At 38.9% G+C, this 23,866-nt stretch overlaps 1 protein-coding gene across 2 annotated transcripts in view; it reads left to right on the top strand.

Moving 5' to 3' along the window:
- The first annotated feature begins 250 nt into the window (after positions 1-250).
- Positions 251-23,866, top strand: part of prkcbb (protein kinase C, beta b) — a 58,215-nt gene continuing 34,599 nt past the window's right edge. For both annotated transcript variants that reach the window (XM_088436451.1, XM_088436450.1), the window contains exons 1-5: positions 251-663; positions 2,448-2,479; positions 14,970-15,052; positions 20,013-20,124; positions 20,340-20,468. In XM_088436451.1, coding sequence (XP_088292577.1) covers positions 485-663; positions 2,448-2,479; positions 14,970-15,052; positions 20,013-20,124; positions 20,340-20,468 — 535 coding nt within the window. In that variant the 5' untranslated portion in view covers positions 251-484. The remainder of the gene's footprint in view (positions 664-2,447; positions 2,480-14,969; positions 15,053-20,012; positions 20,125-20,339; positions 20,469-23,866) is intronic.

Here is a 23,866-nt window from a genome sequence, read left to right on the forward strand (position 1 = left end):
AAAAAAAAAACAACAACAACAAAAAAAACCTGAAATCTTTACGGGTACTATGGCTATAAGAAACGTAGCCACGCGATAAACGAGGGAACACTTATTTCTGTATAATACTAATTAACTGTAGTACGAATGTGTTCGGGAAGGTTCAGTATCTCTCTCTCTCTCTCTCTCTCTCTCTCTCTCTCCCTCGCTCTGTCAGGCGCGCGCGCCCGTCACTCGTCGTGCCCGCGCAGGGAGGCAAAAGAGGAAGCCTTGTGTGCGAGCGACTTCTCGGCTCGTCATCTCCACTTTACGTTGAGTCTTACAAACAATTAAAAATTCTGCTCCAGCAAGTCGCTCTTTTATTTGCTTTCTGACTCGCGCAAAGTCAAGCAACCGTAAAAAAAAAGAGACAAAAACAAGGACTTTTTTTTTCAACACACCTGTGAGCATTAATTTTGTGCGGCGCAAACTTGCGGCGACAGTTTGAAGTTCAAGCTCAGGTAGCATGGCTGACGGCGCAGCGGCAAACAGCGACGGCGAGGACGGACCCCGGCAGCCCATGAGGGGCTTCGCCCGCCAAGGAGCCCTCCGTCAGAAAAACGTCCACGAGGTGAAGGACCACAAATTCATCGCGCGCTTCTTCAAGCAGCCCACCTTCTGCAGCCACTGCACCGACTTCATCTGGTGAGCGATGAACCACTTATGAAAGAACAACTCGATTGCGTTCACTAGATGTCAGTTCAAGTTAGGTGATAACGTGACTAAAAGTAAAAAAAAAAAAAAAAAAAGGAGCTGATCACCAAATTCCATTTTAGGCTTGCACTTGTTGATGTCCAAGTATGTCTGTGGCCAAATGTGTGCAAAAAAATTATTGCTACTACTATCTAAGACATTGGTTCTCAAATGGGGGTATTTGAAGGAACTCCAGAGGGTACTCGAGATGTTAAATAAACTAATATGCAAAAATCCTTTAAAAATATGAGTTCAAAAACATTTTACTTTCAGTAAGTTATTAATTTTAGTTATTTAAAAACTCAGATACTCCCCCATACTAGAATGATTTGTCACAACTTGTCCGTGCCGCCTCTCGTTACCTGTCAAGTTAATGATTTATTTTTGTGAGCATATTTCTATGATCCCAAAAGAAGACAGTTTATGTTGAATATATTTTTTTGTGTACAAAAAAACTCAACAAGTTGTTGAGTTTATGAACAAATATTTATAGATAATTAAGTTAATGATTTATTTTTGTGAACAGATCTCTACTGTAATCCAAAAAAGGGCACTTTACGTTGAATATTTTTCTGTGGAATTATTTCTATTTCGAAGAGGACACTTTGTTTTGATTACTTTTTTCAAACAAAGTTTGAAAGGTTCTAAAACTTAATAAACCTGTCATTGATGGCACATTTTAAGTCTTTTTTTTTTTTTAACCCCCAAATTTTTTGCACTGGTTAAAACATATTTCAAACAGATAACATGTTGGCTGTGATTACTATGTTCACATACAATTAATATTCTTAAAAACAAATTTCCCACTTGCTCTGGACTGAAATGGATCTGGTAATGACCAATCAAGGCTCACCTAGTTTTCAGGGTGTGGTCATGTGACATTCATATGAGCCGTGATTGGTCACCTAAGTGATATCATTTCCGGTTGACAGCAAGTGGAAAAAAAAATGTATTTAAAGCTAATATTTTACATGCAAAATAAATGAGTAATCAATTAGTTTAATTAATGATCTTTTTACATAAAATAACTAAAGTTTATAGTCATTTTGACAGCTTGTGCTCAAGACTCAATTAAGGACCAATCATGGTTCACCTGTTTTCTGTTTGGTCATGTGACATTCGCAAGCTGAGCTCTGAAATGATTGGAAATTTAAATGTCTAAATACGTTTAGTATCCCTTTCAACACACCTGTTTTGAATGGTAAACTTCTTTTTTGACAAAAACAACATTTGAAAAAGCTGCTATTTCACAAAAATAATCAAACAGCCCATATATTGAGCTGCTGACACAACTTCCTTTGCTTTCCCTCTCCGATTGTTTGTGTCCTTAGCCCACCAGGGTTGCACTCAAGTTTTTAAATGCTTTTCTGTCTATAGTTTGTCCTAATTTGCCACATTTATTTTTAGCTTTGTTGTGTGGTACTCCCCAAACTACAATTATGCAAACCTCGTTGATAGCTTTTTAATTTGATAATGGACACATCATTCGACCTAGAAAAAAGCGTGCCTGTGTGAATGGTTGTGGACTCTATCTATCTATCTATCTATCTATCTATCTATCTATCTATCTATCTATCTATCTATCTATCTATCTATCTATCTATCTATCTATCTATCTATCTATCTATCTATCTATCTATCTATCTATCTATCTATCTAGCTATCTCATCCATCCATCCATCCATCCATCCATCCATCCATCTAATCTGTGTGATTGTGTGTGTTTCTTTTCACAGGGGTTTTGGCAAGCAGGGTTTCCAATGTCAAGGTAAGAGACACCCCCCGCCATCTCATAATTTCACACAGTTTTCACAAATGCATTTTCAGATAGACAAGTAAGCATGGAATGTGTGTGAACAGTATGCTGGTGGAGGCGCAAGTCTGGATGTGGAGGCTGGATGTGATTATTAAGTCACACAGAGGATCAAACTGTAGGTGTAGTTTTACTAATGTGTAGGGAAGGAAGAGAAACTGCTAAATTCACCACTTGACAACTGAGGTACTCTGTTGATTTCAGGACAGTGAAACTTTAAGAGCAAGATGTGCAGAAAATAGGGGAAAAGCCTTTTAATTGTTAACGGAATTCGATTGGCATTCGATTTAGTGACTTGTCTATATTCATTGAAAACTTGATTTTAATTAAAAAAAACTGCTTGCATGAAATTATGGTTTGTAGTTATAAACAATCTTTCTTCTGAAACTCGTAAGAACCTGCGCCCACCGGTTACTTCCTTCAATGCAGAAGCATAAAGGTCACCATATTTTGCAGCTCTCATTCAACCACAAATAACTGATAGAATCTTGTGATCTTGTGTAATTGGTGCAACCTAAGGTGGAAGCTAGCACCAAAGATTTCTTTCAAATATGTTCTATGGTCCCCCGCTAGTTTAAACATGACAAAAATAGTACAAAATCATGGCAAAATCATCTTATCAATCAGGGGGTCTTTTATGACCACAAATGATGAACAAATGCATTGTTGGCCGACAACGCATACGCCCTCCTCTGATGCCTTTTTTTCTTTTGTATATATTATTTTATTGAATCATCAACTGGATGTATTCAAGGGTTTTGGTGTCTCCTAGCAACTGTGGAACACAACTATATGCCTATATGCCGTAAGATGGAAGAGGCGCTGTTCCGCACAACAGTGTGATAGCTGATAATTAGCCTGGATGAATATGTGCTACGTCAATAGTGTCCTTTAGGAATGCATCCGCTGCGCTGCAGGAGGGTCTGGCTTTGCTTGGAGGGGAATATGGTACGCTGGAGATTGGGATGGAAGGAGATAGAGGGATATACTGTAACTGGATAGTTTTCTATGAATGACTTGGACTAGTTCCCTTTGGAGCTTAAGTCTTCGTTTTAAATCGGACAAATCTTTGCCTCCAATCGAAACAGGTCAAGGGAGGCTTTTTTTAAGGTAAAAAATGACTTTCGTGCTGATCAAATGGGAACACGATCATCACGACCAGAGTAGGCATCATAGTTTGCAAATCGACTTTGGTGCGCGGACTGAAGACAATGACTGGACAGTTAAGAGGAAATAATGAAACATTACAGTACAGTGAAGAAAATCTGCCGTCTCATTGCGGCATATCTGCAGCAGCGGAACTTTGTCACTTTGGAAGCCTTTTCTAATACCCCAACTGGTCAAAAAAAAATCCCCACGTGAAATTGAATTCAAATGAGAACAACATTTTGTAATGTCACCGTTTGCAAAATGCAGCACGGTGAGATCGGTTGTGTTTTGTATCGCGTGTCTACTGTTGCTGATTCGTTCTCTTTCTAAGTATTGTTGCTACTGTAAACAAGTATCTGGCATGCCTGCAATGTGCATTGAGGTCAGGGAGTGAGAATAAGGTCCTCGCCTCAATTTACGTGTAGACACAACAAAATTGGAGAGATTTGATAGCCCGTTGGTTTATTCATTACGTGCAATCGTAAGGTTCACGCAGAGGCTCCTCTGAGAAATAGATCCGCTGTCAACAATACTCGTTGCTTCGAAAAGTAACAGTACCTTTGACACTGCTTTTGGGCAGCCGCAACTCGGATTCCATCCTCCATTACGTTTGGTGCGCCCACATAATAATAGAGATATATTATACGTAGTGACTTTGCAAAGGCAATGTAGCTTAACTTTTAAGATTTAAAATCAAACAATTGGAGCAAGAGACTTCTTTTCATCAAATTCAACCAGGAAGTTGAAAAAAAAAAACATGCAATTTAGCGCTTGCTATTTGGAATCCTTGGAAATCGGGCCCATTGTGTCATGTGCCGAGTACATGTGCTTTATGCCATTACAAACTGTGAGACCATATCGAGTGACCGCATGCTTCGATCAGTTGTGTGTGTGTGCTTTATTGTGTGAAATTTTAAATGACTGCGTTAACAATGAGTTTCAGTGTATAACAGGCTGTCGAGTGCCCTACACTGTTCCTACCCTGCATTAATGGACAAATGTTCTCTTTTAAGAGCTTAAGAGGGACGCACGTGTGTGTGTGTGTGTGTGTGTGTGTGTTGGGGTGGTGGGGTGTTTTTTGTGTTAATTCAACTTAAAAAAAAAGTGAACTTTGTATGATATTACAGGTTATGAATATTTCTAAATCAACCACTGATAGTGTTACATGTAATTGTAAAATTAAAGCAAATTTTTCTTACAAGAGTATTTAATTTTGTACTATTTTGAAATGTGACACAATTCCAAAGGACTTCAAACGCTGGATAATGTTAGTTTTGTAGTGGAACGCTTGTCATATTTGACACATTTATGATTACATTTGTAGAACTATACATTTAAAAAGACAAACAGGGTTCACAAAATGCATTGTGTGCAATGAATAAAGTTAATGCCATAACACATTTATGCTTAATTTTGTTGCACAATACATTTTTATTCATTTATTTATTTTGGAACAAACAGACTTCAGGCTATCCAGGTTTTTTCTTTGCACAGCATTCTTGCATTGCTCACCTTATCATTGCTTACAAATGTGAATATTTGCTTTGTTTTGAATAACAGGTCCACAGTTTGAGTGAATAAATTTCATGATATATATTATATTATGTGAAATAAATTATGAAACCAGTCTTACCTGTATACAACTGCTGTAAATGGTTGGATATATTTTTTTTGTATGATGTTTAAAGGGGCCATAATCATTTGATTTAATTAGTCGGGCCCTGCTAACAATATATTGATGATACACTTCAATTACAAAAGAAATATGGATGATAATGCTGAGATCTGGCATTGTGTAGGAAGCAAATGAAAAGGAAATTCAGAAGATCAAAAGAAACATGTGCCCTGTTGGAAATATACGTATGTAATAATGTATATCTTGAGGTTTGGATTAGAGTGCTGGGAAAACAAAGGATGCTTCATTTAAAGATAAATGCATCACATACTGCAGTCAAATTTCCATAATGTATTCAGTGTACTATTTCATACACCGCCCTACTGTAAATGAAATCCCTTCACAGTGTAACATAATATGATGCATTTTTTTGTATCTTTTTGACAAATACCGGGTCATTTATGAGAATGTTCTTGGAAATCTTGCTTTGTGAGCGAAGCCAGTGGTTTCCGCAGGCAAATGACAATTACACAGTATATTGACAAAAATAGAGCAAGTCCGGCGAGGCAGCTGGTGGGAAATGAGTGAGAGAGGTGAATGCCGCAATGACACTCGAGCCGGAAGTTGGTGGATGAGATTTTTTTTTTTTTTTCCGGCAGAGGAGATAATGGACAGGCAAGAAGTGGTATAGAAATGAGGAGATAAATGCGTGAGTGGAGACGTGCTTAAAACAAGCCCACAAATGTGTTGTTTGCTTCAGCCATTAGCGTCTTTCAGACGATTTTTTTTTTGTATTTTTCATTTCGAAGGTCTGCCGCTACTTCTTTCTGACTCAGGTTGTCTTTGAAGTTTAATCGCCCGTCTCTTGTGTTTGCTGTTAACCACGGAGTTGCTGGCGGGCACGGTGCCCGCACTTCCTCTGGATTCTTCAAATATGGCTTCACGAGCCCGTCCGGGTTCAAATGACTAAGTGAACATTTGCAAACAGTTGGTGTCTATTGGCAGTGCCTCTCATATCTCAGGTGCTTCTGCAGCTGCAACCTGCGTGGGCGCCGGGTCTAAAAACACGCCTCCTACGCACCTGTGCACTGATGAGTTCCCAAAGCAAAAGGGAGCGGATGGGTTCTCTTTAGTTTCCCTTTTCTCGGTTTCCCCAGATTTAGCGTTTTCTCCCTTTGCGATTACCGCCGCTTCTCCATCATAACTTCGCTGCTTGTGTGCCTCGATCTTTGGGTATCTTCTCAATGTCCCCCAGCTTCATTCCTTCTCTCCCGATTCCCTCTCCATCTCGCACTCCATCTCCCCCTCTTCTCTCTCGAGGCAATGTGTTAGAAGCTGTGGGCTTTGATGCTTTTATAAATAGCCTAAGTGTTCCACTGAGAACAACACCAAATGGGATAGATGGATGGATGCCTGGCTGGATGGATTTATGGAGGAGGGGAGACCGAGTGTGTAGGTGTGAAGAGAAAATGGAAGGAAAACCGCAATCATTCAAAAGCTACAAAGGTGATCAAAATGACAGAAAACATGATTGGGAAAAATCAACTGTGTTCTACTGAACTCCGTGACCCAAAGGGCAGAATATAAATTGTTTCTCGGGGCTTTCCCGAGCTCTTGCGCTTCAGTGTGATGAGAAGATGTAATGAAAACATAAAAAGTTTTCCATTAGGTCCACCAAAGAAGTTGTTTTCAGCCCCTTTTGTTTTTTCATCGTTGGCATGCCCTCAGAAACAATTTCATCGCAGAATGAATAAAGGTGCGCATCCGGGATTATACCCCCCCCCCCCCAGCAAAATTTCTGAAATTTGGAAGGTTCATGGAACTATATACGCATAATTGTTGTTCGAATTACCAATGATGAGTATTATGTTGCCAAACCCATAGCAGCAAATTGGGACATGTGGCGTTACTTTGAAACTTGAGCTATTTTCGTCATGTTTTGTCAACTCAAGATTTGTGTTTGCTAGTCTGATGGAGAGCAGCTAACTATGTCACTGTTGCTCCTGAGACGCTTTAACCCTTTCATACACAGTTGGTAACCTAGCAACAGGGGCAGAGAGCAGTCATCCTGTACCACTTTTTTTTTTCTTCCCATATCTGCCTCTTCATTTATCATTTGCCTTGCAACCAGTAGCAGATCAACCTTTTTGGCCTCTTTTGTTCTATATTTTGAGAACTAGCAGAAGAATTGAAAGTCTCATTTTCATTGAATGTTGACCATTTGTATTCAATTATAAGATATTATTAGCATGATTATAACCCCTCAGTATCCTCAGCGTGAGTCAATGTTTTCACCTTGTAGCATTTTTGCCTTGTGCAGCGAGCGATATGATGTGAGCGCGCGAAACCGCACACGTTAAAAGACCAACACAGACAGACAGCGCTGGTCCGTTGCCAAGCATCGAGCCAACTGTTGTAGACATTGTCCTGCTTTGCCAAGCTTCAGCGCACTTTACTATATACAGTAGACACACAAACACGAGAGCCCTCACACTCCTGTATTTTCTGTTTTTTTTTTCTTTTTTACTTCCAGTTATTTTTTCTGTTGTTTATCCTGCGCCAAAGCCAAATTATTGACATTTGTCAGGGATATGAACTGACTACAGAATTATGCACCTGCACCATAAATTCACTCTCTGGATTCATAAGCACTTTGGTAAATTAAGTAATAGCGCATCGGGGATTATTACGCTCTCTTTTTGTCAAAAGACGAGCCAGTAGTGGTATAGGCATATTCTGTACTCTTCTACTGATTATTCTTTCCAATCCTCACTTCTAATTTTCTTGTCTCATTGTTCCAAAGCACAGGTAGAGTTTTGCGGGGGAGTAAAAAGACAAAGTGGCAGTTGTGAGGCAAGTGTGAGGGAGGAGGGCAAGCGAGTGGTCCAAAGTTGATATATGGTGTAAGAGGTGTGTGTGCGTCTGTGTGTGTGTGTGTTTTTGGCTGGACGTGTTCAGTAGCCGACTGTTCAGGTCACATTGTGGAGGCTGGAGTACTGCTGTTTTAAGAGGAAACTAAGAGCCCTCCACACTCTCACAAACAGAAGGAGAACAGAAAGCGGAAAGCCTGAGCTGATGCATGCTGCCTCTTCTCAACCTGTGCGTGTTTGTTCTGTAGTTGTGGTGTGTGCTTGTGTAGATTGTTAACCTGTTTTCTGGGTTTGGCCATGTGACATTCCACATAAAGTATTGATTTTGTTCTGTGTGTATGTGTGTTCTGGGTCTGTCAATGTCCATGGACTAAAGAGGAAAAATATGATGAAGCCTTTCAGGTGTATTGATTTTTTTTTTCCACCAATGCACAAAAATGATTAAAAACAAAGTAATCCCAATGTAATCTCATGTTGGACATTATGGCTCTACAGTTTCTGCTGTAAATGGATTGTTCTCTCAGTAGTGCAGGAATGGGAAACTCACACTTCGTTTCCATACTCTTTACACAACAAATCGAATCCAGATTTTGAACAGTCTATACATTTTATTGATAGTCTCTCTATAAACAGTTACACAAAGGTGCTTCAGTTGAATTAAAATGCAAATTTTAAGTTGATGTCGCTATTATCCAAATCTCTTTAGATTTGAAAATGTGCTTCATCACATTGCAGGATATAAAACACCACAGTGCTTGAAAGAGAGAAGGACGAGATGGCGTCAATGAAAGTTGTTGAATGAGAGGAAGATGGGAGGAAGGGATGAATGATGGCGGAGGTGTTGGCTCGACCACGTAAAACCATCTTCTGCCAATATTCTTTCACATCTTGCGCTGAGCTCAAGCTGAAATGGAACAAAAAGAAAAGGGACCATGTATATCATCTAAAAATCAAAGGATTTCACGAGGGCTGTGGGAAAAAGTCGACCAAGTCGGGTAGGTTGACCTTAAATACGGGTCCACTTACCTCATCTGCCTTGAAGCTCTGCTGCTACCGTGTTTGCACCACTGACATTATATCGAAATTCATGCAATGGCAGCAAGGATGAAAGAATGCCTCAACACAGCAATTGAAAAAGATTGACAAAAAATAGTGGTTTAATCATTACAAATTGGAAACGGCATACCACAGCAGTGCAGTACTTGATGAAAATGTATACAAAGATTGTCTTGAATGATGGCTCAATTTTTTTGTCTTGGTGCGCCACCTAGTGGCAAAATGGACAATGGTGTTTGTGTGCTTTAAAACATTCAAACAGGTTCAATCTTAATAAATCAAATAAATACATTTTGGGGAAAAAAAGGGCTAATATTTAAACTGCTTGATTTTGTTTTGAGGGATTTATGCCCATTATTGTGTTTGTGAAGTAGATTTAGTGGACAGTGGGTAAACCAAATCAAAGACTTCATCTTGAATTATTACTCTTCAATCTAATTAGAAATTACATAAAGCAATATAACTGCATGTCAAGGCGGGATAGAAATGAACCAACTCTTTTCAATGGACAGTTGTGGAATTCAAAACACAGCACAGCCACTTTAGGTGCAAATAGAGCACAATATGAAAGTCTTCCGCGGACATAAATCACTTTCATCTAAGCAAGACACAGCTCCTTTCGAACCCTCAAAGGCTTGCCGTCGGAAACGGTGCGTTTGCTATTGATTTTCTTTTATCCACCGTTCTTGCGTTTCCTATGATCACCACCGTGCAGAGGTCGCAGTTGGCCTGCCAAGTGGTGTCAGAAGATGCGATGGACGGATGAAGAGAGGCTTGATGGATTCAATAGAGGGATGGAAAGAGGAGGATTGATAGGGGTGTGCTGACTCACTCTGACCCTTCTCCCATCTTCACAAGCATTGTGGGTATTTATACTGTGGCGTAGGCTGTCCAACCCCTTTATATAAGGCCGTACACACACGCACACAGACCCAGGGAGAATGGTGTATTTTGTTTGGACTATTGACTTTCTACCTTCTGTTTATCACCCTGCCCCTTGTCCGCTTGTATCGCTGTCTTCCCACCTTGCTCACCAGGGTGTTTTTCTTCAGCGAGACAGTCAGAAGAGCACAAAAACACGAGCAACAGTCTGTTTTGGCTCTTCGCTCGCTTTCTGAAAACGCTGATGTGTGTGTGTTAGCTTGTATATACTGTAATGTCTCCACTATCTCTATAATATACAGTATATCTATACTTATTTATGTACATGTATGTACAGTATTTATATATGTGTGTATATATATGTATATATACATATATGCTTATGTGTGTGTATACAATATATGTATGTCAAAACATCGAGCCTCTTATTGAATCCCAGCCCAAAGAAAAGCTCCATGTGAACATGTACACATTCAACTTGCACTATGCACAAGCCAACTTCAGCCAACATTCACGGCTCGGTTTAGTCATGTGGTAACGTTTCCAAACATGAATTGTTACCAGTTATATGCTGCATGATTTGGAATGTGCAATGCAGTTAATTTGTCATTTTCCCCCAAAATATTTTCATAATATTCTAGTCTGCTCTTACAGACAATAACAACATATGGTAAAAGTCTTTTTTTAACCATGTATTTATCCTTTTTTGTCTTAATTGTATTGCATATTTTCATACCACATGGGTTTTCTTTTTTGTTGTTGGTTTGGTGTAAGTCTTTGAAATGATTACTTACTTATATACTTTAGCTCTGCTAGATACGATTATAACTTCTATTTGCATCATCATTTGCAAAATCTGGTTCTGCATATTTGAAAGATGATAGACTAATTTTTCCAGCGAGTTCGAATTCAAACAGCTAAGCAGTTAGTAAGGTACAGTAGCAATCTATACTGTATCTACATGAGCTGGTGTGTTTTGCATTGACGTGACATCTAAATCTGGGCCATCACCGGGCTCCGTGTCATCGCATCTCTCTCATTCACATGCACAAACACACACACATTCTGGCAGCTCATTAGTGGAAAAAGCTGTGCAACATTGGTGTTATGCCAACATTTTATAAAGAGAATATATGAGAGAGCTGTGGAGATGAGAGAAAGGAAACAAAGAAAATAAATATGATGGGGGGGGGGCTTTGAAAGAGGGAAACAGTGAAAGACGGTTTTGTTTTAAAGAGCATTCTAAAGCTTTACTATATAATTGGTCAAGCGGTCACAAAGTAATAGCATTTTTTGCTGGCGTTTATACAATTTAAATAATGAGGATTATGGGAAAAGTTGTGCAGTTGAGTTGATGGGGTGCTCGGTTAGCTGAGGACAACTCGCTCTGCTCGCTCTAAGCACAACAAACCTTCAATATTGATTGACACGCTGGGTATTATGTAATATAATAGAAAGTGAATTTTGATGAGGGCTGTGCAAACTCGAGACATTTCTCAGAAATATTGCTAGGGAAAAAACAACACAGTTGTTGTATGGTGAGGAAATTGCGCATGATGAATTGAAAAATTTACCATGAACATTTTTACCTCACGCCTGTTATCTTCCCTCCCGTGAAGTGTCCTTTATAAACGACTCCAAAAGTGAACAAAGTTAGAAATGGAAGACCAACAAACACTTTGACCTTCCAGTTAAGGAGCGGGATCAATACTGCTCCGCCTTATTGTGAAAAGCTTAATTCGTCCCTCTTATTGGAAGCTGTCAGGGGAACACGGAGCACCCTGCTGTCTGAGAAACAATTTCGCGCAGCCAGCAAGGTAACGCTTTCCGAGAGCTACAGGTACATCGTATGCCTCCTTTTCTCTGCAGTGACCTGATTAAATCCCATTGGCTCTCCTTTAAAATTCCCATGTATGTACTCAGAGGTTTCTGAATAATTCAAAACTATTCGGGCCAATTCAACACATAAAAGTGACACAAAAATATTTCATCCGTAATCTGATTGTCTGATTCATTTTACTTGTAGTACAAATCTCTATCCAATTTATTTTAATACGCAGTTTACGTGGTTTTAATTTATTTGTAACATACCTTACATCATGTCATTTTCTCAGATTTTGGAACGGTGTGATCTTTGTTTGGTTACGGTGTGCATGTCTGATGTTGCTCACCGTGGTCCAAGGTCTTCTTAGGGAGTCAGTGTGAATGCTGAGATGCCTCGAAAATTCGAGGGCACATTGCCTAGGGGGTCAGGAAATCAAGTTATTCAGAAACACAATGCGTCTGTCTTCCTATAAACACATGCTGGGAGATTATTAATTGGGTTTGATGCACATTTATGAAGCAAAGTTGCAACTGAGGCACCATTTGCATTTGAACTAGAGTGCAGAACGTAGCTTTTGTTTTTTGACAAAACAAAAACGTGCTCTCGGCATCTCTCTTATGGAATATTTATATAATGAGATTTTGTTTGTTTTGGCCCCGGGGTGACTTCATTGCATAGTGCGCAATTCTATTTTTTGCAATACAATCTGTGTTTTGGTAAAGGATTTGGCACAAGTGGTACTCCAAAAGAGCAGTTGCCTCCAAGCAATATGTGAGTACAGCACTCTCCATTTCCCTCCCTACCTCCTTGCCTCTTTCCACCCTCGCTTTGTGTATTCAATCTGCGATATGACTGGGATGAGTGGGTGGTCTGATACGTGTGTTGTATCATATCAGTGAGGGGGAGGTGTGACCAAAGAGGAGGATATTGCGTGGGAGTGAAGTACCATTGAGGTGCACGTTGCTGTGTGTGTGTGCACGTGTGTGTGATGGAGCCAGATGAAGAAAAAACTTTGATATCCTTTCATCAGTGCAGGTTTGGCATCACTCTTGAAGTTCTGAACAGGAGAGATTCATGCTTGGAGGACGTGACCTTTGTGGTGCCATTATTAAGCCTTACTGGATGAATTTACAAAATAAATCACTAGTTAAAACTATTACAAACCTTGTCCCTAATTCAGACGGTTCACTCTGTAAACCGGGTCTGGTCACAGAAATCTCGCAGGAGTCAACTTTACCTTTAAACGCGGAATAGAGATGGTCTGAAAATTTAGCGTGAGAGGTGAAAGAAAACCGCATACAGGTTTATTGTGATTATTTTTTTTATGTGTCTGGCCTCCAAAATGAGTGATGTGGGGTTGGAGTCGTTTTCAGCAGGACAGGACCTGAAAGAACTTTTTTTTGGTTGGCTAATTTTACAAATTGTATTTACAGTGCATGTACTGTAAAGTGCAATCAATTTTGTGTTTATGTGTGATTTGTAGATGGGCTAATTAGTAAAATAAATAGTAGCAGGAAAAAGTTCTCAAGTCCTCCAAATTATTACTTGACCTAGGAATGTAATGAAAGTATTAAATGGAAAAACTACTTAAGAATGCAGTGACAGGAGAGTAACTGCTGAATTATTTTTTAAAAACAACAACAAAAAAGTTACAGCCTAAGACTTCTACAAACAAAAATGTGAAAGATAAAAAAAAAGCTTTGTCAGATGCACAATATTTCCCCAAATAAATGATTGGAATCAATATAGTATGTTGTTGCTCCTGTCAGTGTGCAAGCTTATTTTCAGCCAACTGGCCTCATCACGCCTGCCAGTAGTTGTGACATTGATTACTTTGATGGGCACAGCGGGCTGGATGGCAGCTGTGCGGTGAGACTTTCAAGTGTTCCTGCACCATTAGCTGCTGTCAACCCATCCGCAAATTTGCTTTGTACCTATTAAAAATGGTAAAAAGTATAAAAAGTGTTATTTGCCTATGTGACTTTTACTGATAGCAGATATTAAATCTAGGTCATTTTGTTGCACCTCACATTTTATTGCATCGCAGCCACATGTAAGAAGCACTTATCCAGAGCGGCTGACAATGGCTCAGTGGTGCACGACTGACAATAAGAGTGTGTGGGTGTTAATAAGACAGAACCCTCTGTACATTTCCCACTGGAAGCCATTTCATAATTGAGCTACATGGCAGCTTTAACAGCATCACGCATCATCACTCTTGTTCTCAGGAGGAGCCTTTTGCGCTTGTATACTGCAAGGGTGTCCAAAGTCTGGTCCGCTGGTGTCCCATTATGTTAGTGGTCCATGACATTTACTAAAAAATAAACTTTGACGCAGATCTTGTGGCCCTTATAGTCGGCCAGCTGATAGAATCAGATGAATATGGGCCTTCAAAAATGAACGGTCCTAATGGCCGATATTTTCCCATTGTTTTTACGTTTTACCTTTGTATAGTTTAACCATTCTCAGTAGTTGTACACAAGTAACACTGTTGTCGTTATAAAAAAAAAGTTACACGTATATCCATAGCCATAACCTTGTATCCTTAAATGTATAAACAATGAAAGCGAGGTGACAGCGACCAAAACGGGATTATTCAAACCATGACACCTCTAAAATGAGCCAAAAAGAACTGAGCGAAAACTGGAAACTAAATACACTCAAGACTGACGAGATAACAAGGAGCACCTGGGCATGACACAATCGGTGCAGGGAGCTGATCTGCACAAACAAGGGAAGCAGGTTAACGAGGACAGGTGGACGCAATCAAACTAAAGACTCTGACAAAAGGGGAACAGAAACAAGAATTTAAAAAGATTACAAGACCCTGCCAATAAACTCAGAACTTAAAAAGACACAAAACAACAACAACAACAACAACAGAAAGGACAACAAAACAGAAAACCTTGACACCAACTCCAACAAAATACAAATCAGAACATAACAGAACAGATATGTCATATTGAAGGTGGAAGATTTGTTTTTCTGTTTTTCATTGTATTGGCATTTTTTTTGTGCATAATGCTCATTAATCTTTTCTCCCTACAGTGTGCTGTTTTGTGGTGCACAAACGTTGCCATGAGTTTGTCACATTCTCCTGCCCAGGAGCTGATAAAGGTCCAGCTTCAGATGTGAGTATGATTCACAAACGTGTGAGCGTGAATTATGCACGGATTTATAAAAAGCAAAGTTTTTTTTTTTTTTTTATTATTTTGGCCTTCCTTTCAAACGCAACATTTTGATTAATGATTGATGATGTGGTTTAGAAGAAAAAAAAAAACGCACAGTGTTTTGCTTGAGGTTAAAATTTTTAAGCCATTGATGCATGTATATTAATATGATGGATCAAGTTACATGTATTATTTATTGATTTAATATTTTTCATAATATCAAATGGTTCAGATCATCAAAAGTTTCTGGATGAAGTCACGATTGAGATTTATTCGCATGTGAAGTTGATTTATATTACCGTTTGTCATTTGTTAATGTTAAAGAGCATACAATCTTAGTTATACAATTTTTATAAATAATGATCTTATTTCTATCCATCGTTCCAAGTGAGGGGTTGGGGCGAAACATTTTTGCCTTTCTCGGAGTGGGCTTTGCAAAATATAATTGAGAAGCACTGTTTGAAAAATAGCATGCTGTAGTATATTACCACAAGATTTCATTTTGTGCAATGAGCCATATGGCCCATTAAAAAAACATGTCACTTTGCATGCCAGAGTGTTTTTTAAACATGTTTAGAATATGTCTCATCTCCCACTATGGAGGAATGGAGGCGTCAGAATGCACAATTGAGGTAATTTTCCTGCCCTTTGATTGGCTAGGAAGGATTTGGTAGATTTGGTTTTAAAATATCTCTTAATCCAAGTCCATGCAGACTTAAGAAGCTCTAATGGCTTGGATGTGAAATGAAGTTTCATTAGTGCTGGTTGTTGATAGAAATGAATATGCAAAAGTTATGAGACATCTTGCGAGCGACGTTCAATGATTCACCAGGTTTCAGTGCTCTACCATCAAACTAAATCAAGCCAGCTGGCATAATAGATTATTAATAATGGCCTTCACCACATCACCCGCTGTTACAGGAAGTGCTATTAAGTGTTACTTTTATCCGAACTTGCGGAGGCTTTGAAAGAGCTGACAGGTAGCCTCCTTCCTTTGATTTTCTATTCTTGAATTGCAGACAGGCTCTTTAATTTGCTCTTCCAATGGGAACAATATGGCGTCCCCTTTCCTTCTCTTCAGAGCGCTTTCATCACGTCAACGTCATCCTTTCAAGGACCCAAAGGGTCTTTTAAGTTCCATGTCCTTTCCTCCCTCAGGAGGACCCTTCAGTGTGACAAGTACACTTAATCAACCCCAGAGGAAATTTTGTTCATTATTTGGCTTGATGTGTTTAAACTATTGTATATGACTGATTGGCGTTTGTATTGTTTGCTTTTTTTCCCCTACGTGTTTTCACAGGTGATAAAACTGTCAATCGGTGACAAAACACCTGTTTTTTTTCCCCATTTAACAGATCTGCTTATTATCAAGCACTCTCCGTTCTCTGAAAAGCTCTCCAACTGTCACCCACTGCGGTTGCCTCTACCTGTTCTATTTAAATGCCACTCTACCCCGGGGGGTTGGTGGGCTGCTCTTAATTACGGGGCCTTAGCATCCCCACTATGTCATTTTTCTAATGAGTTTGTGGACTTGTGACCTCACTTCCAACGCAGGGCTAATGTAAGCTAGTTTCCTTTTAAACTTGATCCAAATTTAAATCGAGGAAACGGGTAGTCTGCTCCTCTGCCTGTGCAAGGAAAGAGAAAAGTAAAAAAAATATGAATAAATAAATCACGTGACTAAGCCGAAAAAAAGATATCAAAGAACATTTATGTGATTTTTTTTTTTTTCAGGAAAACGAATTGGCTGTGATAATACTCGTTCCTGTAACGTTGTTTTCACCTGAGAGTCCAAATTTCGAGCACATGAAACCGTGATGCTTGAAACGCGTCCTCCGTTTGTTTTCCAGTTTTACAAATGGACAATAAAATATGTAACTTTGGTGTTTACAAGATGAATTCCATTTCTATGTTTCCCCCGCTGAGTTGCACATCCAACTTCAGGTAGTTGCTTGATTAAAATTCTGGCTCAGAACATTTCATAATCATATAATAATAATAATCAAAAATAATTGTCTATTTTGCCAGAGATGTCCATCATCTTACTTGGCAAAAGTTGAAGGGACGGGCCATGGTGTTTATGAAATTGACGGAGACGTGTCCGACCCAATTCCCTCTGCACCCATAAGTGTTCTGTAAATGAAGGAAAAGTGATGAGAATTCAGAGGGCCCTCTAATTTACACATTCAATTATGTTTTTTCTCTTTTCCCCAATGAAAAAAAAACTCATATTTTGTTTTTTAGCGGGTCCCCCATTTTTCATTATTTTTTCAATGTACTGGATGTTTTTTAAAGAATTTTTAATTTTGTCGTTTATAAATCTTAAAGTATAAATTGGGGATATCATTTTTGAGGAAATTTTGGCAGGTTTCTTGTTTATAGTTTGCTTCTTTTGTTTTGTTTGTGTATTTTTTGTTTGTTTGTTTTGGTTGGTTTTTGTCTTTGCATCTATTTTCTTGATTGCTTCTGTTTTCTTGTGTGCTTCTCTCTTGCTTGGCATTTTTGTTTTTTGTGTGTGTGAGATTTGCACTTCAGGGCCATAGTACAAAACCCTAAGATATGTTAAGTCTCATTTAATTGTAAATATTTGATTTGCAGGGCAACATTTCAGAAATGGAACATGCTTAGATTGATTCATCACTTCTTAGCCCACGCGAGTCGATGAGGTCCGTGTGCGGTAAGGCCAAATGTTGGTCAAGGACGGCGGATTGCTGCAGCTGTTGAAGATTTACTGCGCATCATCAGTTACGTTGTTTCCCACTTTAAGCTCACCCCTCTCAAATTCCGCCGTCTCAGAACGACGTACGTTTAAAAGAAGAAGTCAATTATAGATCTGGGTTAATAGAATACTTGTCCTTCGGGACAAGTCGAGGGATGAGATGAGGCTCTAATGAAACCTACATCCAAGGTCCTCGGCTTGCTAATGGTACTTGGGGCTGCGTGTGGATGATGTGAGCAAGAAAAAAGAAATGTCAATTAATGTACTCTGCGTAATGCATGTATTTTCCAACAATTGAAGAATAATAAAACGCGAAGGAAGCTGCATCCGCGTCCAGATGTATTCGGCCAAAAAAATAATGACAAGCAGCGCATGCACATTGCGAAACGACAAAGTGTGTGGTTTGTACTGTACCGCTCATTAGTGAATAGTGACTCTTATATTGTTTGAATATGTTATGAGTTTACTTCATGCTTAGAGACTCAGCAGCACATTATATGCAAAATCCATTTGTCTTCGTGGTCCCGGCCACTTTAACACAAATGAAATATTAATAGGTGCCATTCGTGCGATAACGTGACACATCACATTTTGTTTTGTTTTCCTTGTTTGTGTGTAGGTGTGTGTATTCCTATATTGCTATACTTGTGAGATTCGCTTTGAGTTTTCTACCAACAAAGTGAGGACAATTTGGAGAAGTGAGTGTACAGTAATAGAAAAAATGTACATGTGTAAAGCACTTCTCTTCAAGGCTTTTGTCAGTATTACTATTTTTGACCTGACTTGAACCAGCAGAACATGTTTGCACAACAGTTCATTTGACAGGTAGACATGGAATATGAACTTTGACCTCTTGTCATCAGTCCACAAGTACACATTATCATCATCATATAGCACCTAATGTTTTCATCTTCATCTTCTCTCCTATTTCTACGCTGCATGCACAGCTGTTATTTCTTTGAACACGACTGCGGCAACATCACTTTTTCACTTTGCAGAGGAACAAAAAAAAAAAGAAACTAGCAGGAGATGCAGTCGCCCTTGAGAAGAGATGAGAATCAACAGAGACAAAAATACACACAGATGCGCATACACGCCCACGCAAAGGAAATCACAGGCAGCCGCACAATCATTTAGGCATAACAAGAAGCACATACACGCTTGTGAAGAAACCTTGTGGAGTCTGAGTAGAATTCAGGCAGCAGCCATCTCATTTAAAGACAATTTTGCAGGAAAGAAATCAATTTAATGTCATTGATATCAAAAGAAAAGACATGTCCCACCTAGATATGCACTCTCTATTCAATGTGTATTAAACTGAAAATGACACATGCAATAGTGGCCTTAAACTCGGAGGATGCCTCAACACATTCAACACAATTCATGAATTTGAGAGAAAAGCTGCCTGGTAATAACAATAATTTTGTGTTCTTCTTTTTCATTGTCGTCATTGTCTTCTTGACGAGCAGACTGCTCCCTACTGGTTAAAATGTGAACACCTAAACCATAGTCCACCTTCCGGCAAGGTTTAAAGTCGACTTACCTGACTTGGTTGACTTTTTTTCCCAGCTCGAGTATATATGATATTTGAAATGTTTGAACTTTGACAATTTCTCTGTAGTGTTGTTTTTAATTTTTTTTTGGGGGGGGGGGCTATACAATAGATCCGATTAATGAAATAGCCCTTTAATTTGTTGACTATCAAATTTGTCAACCACCAAAACATTAGATAATTAGATCTGGGTGTGACGACCCGTGGTTGCAGATGTCTGTCTCTTACACACGTGTACCACACACAGGAACACACACACACACTTCAGACAGAAATAGCGTAGCAAGTTTCTGCCCCAGTTATGCCTTACAGGTGTTGTTAAAAGAGGAAATGATACACAAGTTCCCAAGTTTACAGTACTTGTATTTGCATTGTACATTTGGACAATTGCTCATTTTTATTTTTAAACAATCAAATGTCTTGGTCACATTATTATTTGAAACATTTTCACATTCAGTATCTCAATCAATAACGATTAAAATATTTGTCAACTCTCCCTTGTGTGCCAGCACCTTTTCTTCACTCTATTGCTTTTAAAAATCTGAAGGATGACTGTTCCATTATGATATTCATTTTTGAACATTTAGTCAAAGTCTGTGGGTTCATGCTCACTTCTGATCTTAAATGTTGACAATTTGTTCTGTCTGTAGGATCCAAGGGCGAAGCACAAGTTTAAGATCCACACCTACTCCAGTCCAACTTTCTGTGACCATTGTGGCTCTCTGCTCTATGGCCTCATTCACCAGGGCATGAGATGTGACCGTACGTAATAATAATAATTTGATTATGCTGACCTGGAGCAAGTACATAATGATCATATTTTGTTGTGAAATTCGCTTGTACAGAGTAGTTTTATTCGAAAAAGCATATTTAGTGTAATCATGCATGTTTTATGGTTATGTTTGAGCACACAATCCCTTTTAGAATAGCAAATAGACCTTTGCCCTGTCTGAATGAATTCACGTTGTCTGTTGTAGACTGTATGATGAACATACACAAGCGCTGTGTGGCCAATGTGCCGAGTCTATGTGGAACAGACCATACTGAAAGAAGAGGGCGTATTTACATCACTGCTGAAATCAAGACCAATGTGCTCACTGTTACCAGTAAGTATTGCTCTCAACTGCACACATCCATTGAATGTCCTGTGCTTCCCCCTAGCGGTAGATTTATAGTAGTTGAAAATTTCGCAATTGTTCTGGTTATTCAAACAATGTTCTGCCCTTTTTTTTTTGCCCCACACAGGGCAAATCAGTGCAAATCGTAAAATTGTTTCTGCATGATACATCCAACAGAAAAAGTGGTCTTAATATGGCTCCTTTAGCATTGTAGTGTATAAGATAAAATAAGAGGCTTGTCATCCTGTTTAGAACGCACATTAAGTGTAATTAATTCCCAAGCAGTCACGATGGTTTTATTGCGTTATGCTTTATTTATTTATTTTCAAACAGGAAAATCCTCTGGTAAAATATCTCATCTGACTCAATCGTCCAAGTGAACCTAACGGAAATGTTAAACTAATGCAAACCCACTAGACGGCAGCAGAGGTTTGCGATAGGTTTGCTTCGAACTATTATTAAAGAAAAAAAAATCTTACGATCACATTGAACACTTGAACGCATGTGCAGATACGAGCAATACTCCAAATCAAGTGAATAAGGCGATATGAAATGAAATAACAATTTAATGGAACAAAATGTCTTGTTGGCTGCTTTTATTTCTTGTCACTTTGCAGCGTTTTGGTGCAATATTTTTTTACACCCACAGGGGTCAGTAAGTACACACCAGCTGTTTGCAGTTTGCGAGCGATCGTCGTACAGATGAGAACAGGCTGGAAAAGCACCAGAAATGGCCGAGCACCTAAACATTGCAGACTGCTGGCGACGGTTGCCGCATCGAGAAATGCATTAGCGCCGTGAAACTCAAATCAAAGCTGCAGACATGAGTGCAAAGTAACACTTTATTGATCACTTTTAGGTCACTCTTTAGCCTCTCGGGGAGCTCCAAGATGAGAGTGAATGTCAGAGCAAAGTCCACGGAGATAGAGGGCAGTCAAGCATTTGGCTCAAGGACACAGTGACCAGCAGGGGAAATGCGGTTTTTATGATCGTGGCGTTGGAAGTTATCCTCATTTGGTACCGCAGCCATGACTTGGGTTCAGAGGCCCGTGACACCCATTTGACATCAGAATGATTAGTCAAATGCAGACTTTGAGTAGTATTTAAAGCAGTGCTTCGCAATCGTTTTTCAATCATGTAACCTCTATGAAATATATTTTTCAGCGGAGTACCACCTGGCATTTTTGAAAGAAAAAATTAAGACTTTAACAGAGTGTTGTGCAATCTGTGTGTTTTATTAATCATGGAGTACATTTATAGTGGTAGCTCATGCTGGGAAATTGTCATTGATTGCTTCTTCATAAAATTGAACAAAATGAAGGCTTACAACGTTTTGCAAATACATTGCTGTAACTTATCAATACACGTTTTGTTATGTTCCAATTAATTTGCTCTTCTTTCAAAAAGAGAAATACTGTATCCTGTTCCCATCACCTCATTAAATTGCCTTAAATTAGATTTGATGATACCTCCAGAAACTAGAGATGTGCCAGTCATATCCCTCCCAGAAACCCTGGTAGAATCTCACATACCCCTTGCAAAACCGCTTGCTCTTTGCACATTGTACACACATTTTTACTATCAATATAGTCCAGTGCAGCTCTACACCTAAAAACAATGGATGTTATCTTTATAAAAGCTCGAGTTGATAAGGGAAATCCTCTGTTTATTCCACAGTGATAAAATATATATAGTATTATCATGATACAGCGTATCTGCGAAAGGCCAATTGTTGGTGGTTACCCATGTGATTGTACCTACAATATAGTCCACTGTCGCGATCCTCTTATCTAAACTACACTTAAATACATATTATCTCACTTATACGACAGTATATGGGCAATCACGTTGCCATTACACACATTAAAATAAACAACACACAAGCATATAAAGACGTGTGTTCTATTTACTGTAAGAGTCCTTTGAGACTCTTTGGCATGCTACCCTCTTTATAGCCAGAATTTGCTGGTCACTTTAACAGGCATCATCTAATATTTATTGGCTCGCTCCGCTGAGGGTTTCATGCTGGCTATCGGGCCTGTGCTGTGGTTCTCAGATTTAGTTAAACATTCTGTTTTATCCGCATACAGGAGGATCATACACCTTTGCTTCCTTGTTTTGGATATCATGTGAAATCATGACATCACTCAGTCATGATTTGCATGTATGTGTTTTTTTTTTTCCTCTTGAAAGTGGTTTTACCATCTTACATCTTCTGTATACAAAGTCATCTTTCTTTTTATCTGAAGAGCTCCACTTAGTAGAATTGAGGTGCAAAGACTCAAAGTCATGTCTTTTGTGAATGAAGAACCATCTGTTCCGCTATAGCATCTCCTCCCAGATATAACTTTTCATTTCTAAACTGAATAACAAAAAAAATAAGGGGTCATGGTTGGTGTGTTACCGACTTTTGTTTTTAGCAATGCCCAATATCATTTTGCACAGGATTCATTTAATGTGTTTTAAGTTACCAGGACATGTTGACAGTCCATCAGATTCATTTGCACCTGGGGTTCAAAACACAATTTCAACTGCATAAATTTAACTCTACATATAAGTCAAACCATCAATATCAAATGTCGGACCCATATAATCAATTTAGGGCTGTAAACAAACATTTCTCATTTATACTTGGCAATCTCAGACCACAAACATTTTACCTACTTTTTTTCATTTCGTCATCTTGCAAAATTTCATCCCACATGTTAATAACATGGTGAAAAGGGGATTTTACCACCTAAAAAAGGATTACCGGGGTTGCCCATTTCTCTCGAGAAAACAAAGGTGCTAATGCATGCTTTTATCTCCAGCATCATCATTGATTGGTGCAATGCTCACGTTTCTGGCCTTCCATTAAAAAAAAAATATATATATAGACACACACTTTAATTTTTTAATCAATTTAAACTAGCTTAACGATGAGAAGGTTTTGTCTGGTTTTAATCACCTGTTACTACTTTGATGTGCTTTTTAGGTATGAAACATGTTTTACAGGTAAATGCTGGACTGATTATGCCTTTAGAACGTCAAGGCTACCTCAATGAGACTTTTACCAACAGAGTGCAGTTTTGGATGGCAACATTTTCAGAATTTCTATGAGAGAAAGAATGTTGGCAATAAAAACAATGCTACAAAGTTCAACGTCTGTATCCATGGCAATAATCCCACTTTGTTTTCTTTCCAGACAATAGGGAAACACAAAAAACAGACTGTTAAATGATGTTTAATGTTGCATGTGATTGCATTTGGATACTGTGACAAAAGCGTAAATGGTAAATGTTTTCAGTTATTTGCTTTCTCCAAATCAAATAGAATTTGTAATTGGAAAGGCTTGTAAGTCATTTTCATGGCTGATTTACAATGTGAATGTTGCCCCACCCACCTCC

The sequence above is a fragment of the Hippichthys cyanospilos genome, chromosome 16, assembly GCF_059441005.1.
Source record: "Hippichthys cyanospilos isolate Australia breed blue-spotted pipefish chromosome 16, RoL_Hcya_1.0, whole genome shotgun sequence".
Taxonomy (NCBI): domain Eukaryota; kingdom Metazoa; phylum Chordata; class Actinopteri; order Syngnathiformes; family Syngnathidae; genus Hippichthys; species Hippichthys cyanospilos.